The sequence below is a fragment of the Erythrolamprus reginae genome, chromosome 10 (genome assembly GCF_031021105.1).
Source record: "Erythrolamprus reginae isolate rEryReg1 chromosome 10, rEryReg1.hap1, whole genome shotgun sequence".
Classification (NCBI taxonomy): domain Eukaryota; kingdom Metazoa; phylum Chordata; class Lepidosauria; order Squamata; family Dipsadidae; genus Erythrolamprus; species Erythrolamprus reginae.
This window is the reverse complement of record NC_091959.1, coordinates 41,258,377-41,265,901: the sequence shown is the minus strand read 5'-3', so window position 1 is coordinate 41,265,901 and position 7,525 is coordinate 41,258,377. Positions and strand designations below refer to the sequence as shown.

At 44.0% G+C, this 7,525-nt stretch overlaps 1 protein-coding gene across 1 annotated transcript; it reads right to left on the bottom strand.

Annotated features, from left to right (window-relative positions):
• Window positions 1–911: 911 nt before the first annotated feature.
• C10H22orf39 (chromosome 10 C22orf39 homolog) lies at window positions 912–6,019 on the bottom strand. Its single transcript, XM_070762175.1, has 3 exons — window positions 5,895–6,019; window positions 3,640–3,807; window positions 912–1,308 (listed from the first exon to the last, which is right to left on the bottom strand). The coding sequence occupies exons 1-3, from the start codon at window positions 5,919–5,921 to the stop codon at window positions 1,168–1,170; spliced, it is 336 nt and encodes a 111-aa protein (XP_070618276.1). The 5' UTR covers window positions 5,922–6,019; the 3' UTR covers window positions 912–1,167.
• Window positions 6,020–7,525: the final 1,506 nt, after the last annotated feature.

Genomic DNA, 7,525 nt, shown 5'->3' with positions numbered 1-7,525 from the left:
CCAGCAGACGTGGTTGGTAAATCCACAGTAACTGAATTGAAACATGCCTGGGATAAACATATATCCATTGTAAGATAAAATACAGGAAATAGTATAGGGGCAGACTAGATGGACCATGAGGTCTTTTTCTGCCGTCAATCTTCTATGTTTCTAGGTTGGCAGAACCTGGGACAAGTAACGGGAGCTCACTCCGTTACGCGTAGTGATGGGCCGCGCTTAGCCTTTCCTACCAGATTGGTCCCGGAAGTCAGCATGAACATGGTCGGTGGCAGGTACGCGCACACCCGCGTGAAACTTCGAAAATCACCAAGATCTCATACGAGGATGTTGGCACGCATGAGATTTTGCAATTTCCGCCAATTTTTTTCCTTCTGCACATTCACAGAAGCAAAGAAAGGCCGAAAATCATGCAAATCTTGCGCATCCTCGTGCAAAATTTCAGCGAAAAGGTGGATAGGGGAAAAAAAATTTCTCTATCCCACAATACTAGGGCGAGGTGGAACTCCCTAAAGCCCAGAGGTAAGAGGACAAATAAAGGGAAATATTTCTTCGCCCATCCATTGGTTTATGGAACTGACTTCCAAAAGAGGTCGGGACAGCTCTCAGCCTGGAGAGCTTCACGGCAGGATTAGACAGATTCATGGATGCCAAGTGTATCATAGATGGTTATTGAAATGAATGTCCAAGTGCCGCCTCTATGTTGGTGGAGGCAGGCAGGGCTCCCTTGGGTACCATTTGATGGATGTCGAAGGAAAGGGAGGGTCTTGCCTTCTCTTTCTGCTCAAGATCCCCATGGACAATTGGTGGGCCCCTGTGGGACACAGAATGCTGATTGTGAGGGCGAGAGCTCCACCTCTGGGCCATCCACACCACTCTTAAGCCAGACCTGAACGTTGTGTACAAACAAATAATTCTTGGCTTGTCCTGTTTTATTACCCAGCCGCAGTATTTTCCTAGCTAATTTGCAACAAAGAGAGAAACTTGTAAACAGCAAAATGTATATCCTTTGCAATGATATTTTGCGAACGTCCTTTGAAACTTTGCTCTGACGTAGAAGAAGAATTCAGAGCAGCTATTTACAGAACAAATAAACCTTTAAACCCAGGTATAACCAGGTGGGAGCACAGATTTATGGCGGAAAAAATCCCTATATTCAGGATTAAGAGTTTATGAGTTCCCTTCGTCATTTAAGGGTTCTTCCTCAAGGGGTGCATTCCAATCAGGTGGAGGACTTTTTCTCATTTTCCACACTGGAGAGTGCTTCTCTTTCTTGGCTAAACGTTCATGCTCGCTGTTGCACAATTGTTCCTGAAACAGATCAAAGCTCTTATTAATATCCCAATGCTCAGTACACACACGATGCTTTTCATATAGATTGATCCAGTAATGTTTACTTCCAAACTGTGGGTGTGGCTTATTTTGTGGGTGTGGCTTAATGACCATGTGACTGGGTAGGAGTGGCTTGCTGGCCATGTGACCAGGTGGGAGTGGCTTGAACGGTCACCATCGTTCAAATGAACTGTTAAGTCCTCAACTTACAACCTTACCAGTGTCGCTCGCTGGGGTGGCAATTTGCTTCGCGCTTCACGCGCTCTCCTTCCTGGGTTGCCCCCCCGCCTCAAGCTCAGTAATAATAATAATAATAATAATAATAATAATTTATTAGATTTGTATGCCGTCCCTCTCCGAAGACTCGAAGCGGACTGGGTAGCTAGGCGAATGGGTGCTGCCAGAAGCATAAATGCTGCCAGCGCCGCTTCCACCCACGCCTTCTGCTTGCACCTCAGGTGGGAGGGGAGCCGGGCAGGAGAGAGGGAAGGTCGTCCAAGGCCAGGAAGGAGGAAAGAGGAAAAAAGCAAGGAGTGCAGACGCAGCAGCAGCAGCAGGGGAAAAAAGGAAAGCTGAGCCGAGACCAGTAATCCAGGAAGTGACAGCCGCCGATCAGCTGGAGTTGCGCATAGCATCTTTATTTCCGCCCGTGGAACTGCCTTCCACCCTGTCCTGCCTGCTGCCCACCCCTGGATTGATACCTGTGATAGTGAATGTGGCACACGGAACCATATCGGAGGGCTTTGCCATGTTTCTGCTCCAAAGGCTGTTTTGTCCTTCAGGGCAAAAAAAATATATCTCCCAATGGACAAACCGGAAGTTTGGAAAAACACAATCCCGGCTTGCCATTGTGCTATTTTTTGCACTCTGGGGGGTTCCGAGAAGCTTCCCGAAGCCCCGGAAACAGCACAATGGGCAAACCGGAAGTGCGTTTTCCCGAACTTCCGGTTTGCCCGTTTGGGCATTTTTTTCACCTACCAGGCTTCAGAAAGGCCTGTGTGCATGCGCTGAGGACAGCGTGAGGTATGTGTGCGCATGCGTAGGGGGTGGAGCGAAGGAGTGTGGGTATGTGCACGCAAACTATTACATTCACACACACCCCTTTCAGCATGCAAACCAAAAGATCCGCCATCACTGATCTATACGGTCCTTGGTGCTCTCTGAGTTTCGTTGTCATTTATTTACTAATATCAAATGACCTAAGTGCTAAATCCCATTGTAACATTATCGCCAAAAAGGCTTCTAGAGTTGTTAACCTGATCCTACGTAGCTTCTGCTCTGGCAATCTCACACTACTTACCAGAGCCTACAAAACTTTTGCCAGACCCATCCTTGAATACAGCTCATACCACATCTCGGACATCAACACCCTTGAAAACGTCCAAAGATACTTCACCAGAAGAGCCCTTCACTCCTCCTCTCGAAACAGAATACCCTACGAAAATAGACTAACAATCCTGGATCTAGAAAGCTTAGAACTACGACGCCTAATATTGCCCACAAGATCATATGCTGCAACGTCCTGCCTCTCAATGACTACTTCAGCTTCAACTGCAACAACACAAGAGCACGCAACAGATTAAAACTTAATATTAATCACTCCGAACTTGACTGTAAAAACTATGACTTTAGCAATTGAATTGTCGAAGTGTGGAACTCATTACCGGACTAAGTAGTGTCAATCCCTAACACCAACATTTCTCCCTTAGACTATCCATGATTGACCTCTCCAGGTTCCTAAGAGGTCAGTAAGGGGCGTGCATAAATGCACCAGTGTGCCTTTCGGCCCCTGTCCAATTGTCTCTCCTTATCTCATATATATATTTTCTTCCTTTCATATATCTTCTCCTTTATTTTTATATCTTTTCTTCTATCCTTTTCTTTATATATAATACTACATGTCTATTCTCTTCAATATGTATTGTGTATTGGACAAAATTAATAAATAAAAATGAATAAATAAATAATTTATTCAATTTTTATGCCACCCTTCTCCTTAGAACATGTTAGCAATAGCCCTTTTTAACAGAACCAGCCTATTGCCCCCACCATCCGGGTCCTCACTTTACCCACCTCGGAAGGACGGAAGGCTGAGTCAACCTTGAGCCGGGGATGAGATTTGAACCGCGGACCTACAGATCTACAGTCAGCTTCAGTGGCCTGCAGTATAGCACTCTACCTGCTGCGCCACTCCGGCTCTTCATTATTAGTGCATTATTTTTAAAAAACCACAGTACGAAACCGTGCATAAACTCTAGGGGACACATGATTATTTCAATAACGTCCATCCAATAACATCCTGTACTTCACCTTGGCCACCGCGCTTTTGTTCCTCTCCCACTCTTTGCAATTCTTGTAATCCTTTTTCCACTGCGCGCAAGATGGCATCTTCCCATAAGTGTAATAGTGATGGTACAGATTACGGATACTCCGGCAAAGTTTCCACTCAGACCAGTAATCTGTGCAGGCTCGGGGTGGCTGTCGGACACAAAGCACAAAATATTCGTGACAGACCGGAAGATGAGATACAGCCTAGGGCAGTGATGGGTGCCACAGGTAGCCTGCAGAGCCCTATCTGCTGGCATGTGAGAGGTTGCCCTAGCTCAGCTCCAATGGGCTATTTTGTAGAAACATAGAAGACTGAGGACAGAAAAAGACCTCCTGGTCCATCTAGTCTGCCCTTATACTATTTCCTGTATTTTAACTTACAATGGATCTATGTTTATCCCAGGCATGTTTAAATTCAGTTACTGTGGATTTACCAACCACGTCTGCTGGAAGTTTGTTCCAAGGATCTACTACTCTTTCAGTAAAATAATATTTTCTCACGTTGCTTTTGATCTTTCCCCCAACTAACTTCAGATTGTGTCCCCTTGTTCTTGTGTTCACTTTCCTATTAAAAATACTTCCCTCCTGGACCTTATTTAACCCTTTAACATATTTCAATGTTTCGATCATGTCCCCCCTTTTCCTTCTGTCCTCCAGACTATACAGATTGAGTTCATTCAGTCTTTTCTGATACGTTTCATGCTTAAGACCTTCCACCATTCTTGTAGCCCGTCTTTGGACCCTTTCAATTTTGTCAATATCTTTTTGTAGGTGAGGTCTCCAGAACTGAACACAGTACTGTATTCCAAATGTGGTCTCACCAGCGCTCTATATAAGGGGATCACAATCGCCCTCTTCCTGCTTGTTATACCTCTAGCTATGCAGCCAAGCATCCTACTTGCTTTTCCTACCGCCCGACCACACTGCTCACCCATTTTGAGACTGTCAGAAATCACTACCCCTAAATCCTTCTCTTGTGAAGTTTTGGCTAACACAGAACTGCCAATGCAATGCTCAGATTGAGGATTCCTTTTCCCCAAGTGCATTATTTTACATTTGGAAACATAAAGCTAAATCATTGTAGACCTCACCTACAAAAAGATATTGACAAAATTGAACGGGTCCAAAGACAGGCTACAAGAATGGTGGAAGGTCTTAAGCATAAACCAGAATATCTCCGGGACCGCCTTCTGCCGCACGAATCCCAGCGACCGGTTAGGTCCCACAGAGTTGGCCTTCTCCGGGTCCCGTCGATTAAACAATGTCGCTTGGCGGTGCCGAGGGGAAGAGCCTTCTCTGTGGTGGCCCCGACACTCTGGAACCAGCTCCCCCCGGAGATTAGAACTGCCCCCACCCTCCTTGCCTTTCGCAAACTCCTTAAAACCCACCTCTGCCGTCAGCCATGGGGGAATTGAGACATCTCCCCCGGGCCTATACAGTTTTTCATGGTATGGTTGTGTGTATGTTTGCTTTTAATAATGGGTTTTTTTAGTGTTTTTTAAATTATTAGATTTGTTGTACATTGTTTTGTTGTTGCTGTGAGCCGCCTCTAGTCTACGGAGGGGCAGCATACAAATCTAATAAATAAATAAAAATAAATAGACATATCCATGCTAAGATAAAATACTGTGCAGGAAATAGTATAAGGGCAGACTAGATGGACCAGAAGGTCTTTTTCTGTTGTCAATCTTCTATGTTTATATGATTAATATCTATATTACATACAATAAGTAATGTACACATCAATATAAGTAAATATATATTAATATTTACTCAGTTAACCTTATATGCCATTCATCCAATTTAATGCAACCCTGGGTGACATCTAATTTGATGTTAAATGTAGGATGCAAAACATAATAAAAACCATCATGCAATGCTGGGCACCACTTATATTTATGCCGAAATACTAGAATGTAAAATATGAATAATTTGTGAATCTTGTGCATAATAATTGTTAAAATGGCATTTCTGAGCTTTGGAGTTCCTTAAGAGCATCGGAGGGGTCGCTCCCAGGGTTAGAAAGACCGTTCAATCCCGGATGCGGTCAACCTGAGGCTGCTTTCACACGACCTGAAAACACCCGTGTCCTGCCTTCGCACGACCTGCGAGTTAAACACACACACACACACACACACACACGAGAAAGGCCTTTTCTTACTGCTGGCTCAAAGGATGACCCGCCCGGTGGCCAGTTTTTTTAGTTATTAGCCACTTCGTGACCCGGGAAAGCTCACCCGCCAAGATCCCTCTTCAGCGGCCATCGCGTGGTCTCCTCTCCGCTGGGAGGACGACCTCCCCGAGGGGCGGGGCTTCTGGTCGGTCGTCCCCGCCCACCTTTGTCCCAAGGGGCGGGGCAAAGCGTCGTTGGGAACTTGTATCAGAAACCCCCTAAAGGGGCTGCAGTCAATAGCGTACGGCCATCACTTCGGGTTCTCTTGTGCGGTTGAAAAAGCGGGTGAAAGGTTCGAAGGGGAAACTTAAGAGCTGCGGTCCGTAGCGAGCATACGTCACGTCCGGTTCCCAGATGTAAAAGAAAAGTTCCTCCATGTGCGGGTTTATGTATGAATGTATGTATGTACTACTGTATTGTGCCTACCGTCCCTGTCCTATTGTTTTTTATCATCACTACTTATGTTATGCTTATAGAAACTACAATCCTATATTTGTTCGACAAAATAAATAAATCTAACATAAAAATATGTAATATATTTTTGCTGATAACGAAAAGGAAGGGAACCTACCATAGATCTACAGTATTTCAAGCTATTATGCTCTCATCAGTTGGCCTTACCCTTACTGGGATTTGAACACATACACATATATATTCAAATATACATATTTTTGCTGATAATGAGTATACATATGTGTATACACACACACACACACACACACATATGTATATTCATTATGTGTGTGTGTGTAACATTTTTGCTGATAATGAAAAGGGATACTACTATAGATCTATTTCAGGCTTATTTGCAAATATATATTATTTGTTTATATATATATATTCAGGCAAATAAGCCTGAAATAGATCTATAGTAGTCTCCCTTCCTTTTCACTATCAGCAAAAATGTTACACACAAACACACACAAAAATTATGTGACGTTTAAAGCTTCAACTTTTTAAACAATTAAAAGCGGAATACAATGTGGCTAATACAATGTGGTATAGCCATGTAGCTTAAAGAATTCTATTCTATTCTAGAGGAGGAGCAGAATAAGGACTTTGGGGTCCTTGGTTGTCTCCTGCAGAAATCTCCTTACCCAACTAGGTAACAATGTCAATGCTAGATGAGATGGGAGGAGGAAGAGGAAAAGGAGCAGAAGAAGGACGACGCCTGTGGAACCCCTGGTGCTTCCTGAAATGGATTGTTTTTCTGCAGACATCTCCTAGCCCAAATAGGTAACAATATCAGTGCTGGATGAGATGGGAGAAGGAACAGGAGGAGGACTGTTGGGTCTTTGACGCTCCCTGAACTTGGTTGTTTTTCTGCAGACATCTCCTTACCCAACTAGGTAACAATAACAATGCTACATGGGATGGAAGGAGGAGGAGGATCAGAATAAGGGCATTTGGATCCTTGGTGCTCTGAACTCGGTTATTCTCCTTCAGACATCTCCTTACCCAACTGGGTAACAACATCAATGCTAGATGGAATGGGGTGGGATAGGAGGAGTAGAAGGAGGACTGTTGGGTCCTTGGTGCTTTCTAAACTTAGTTGTTGTTGTTGTTATTATTATTATTATTATTATTATTATTTATTAGATTTGTATGCCGCCTCTCTCCGAAGACTCGGGGCGGCTCACAACAGTAATAAAAAACAGTATAACAATGGAACAAATCTAATAATTAAAATTATAT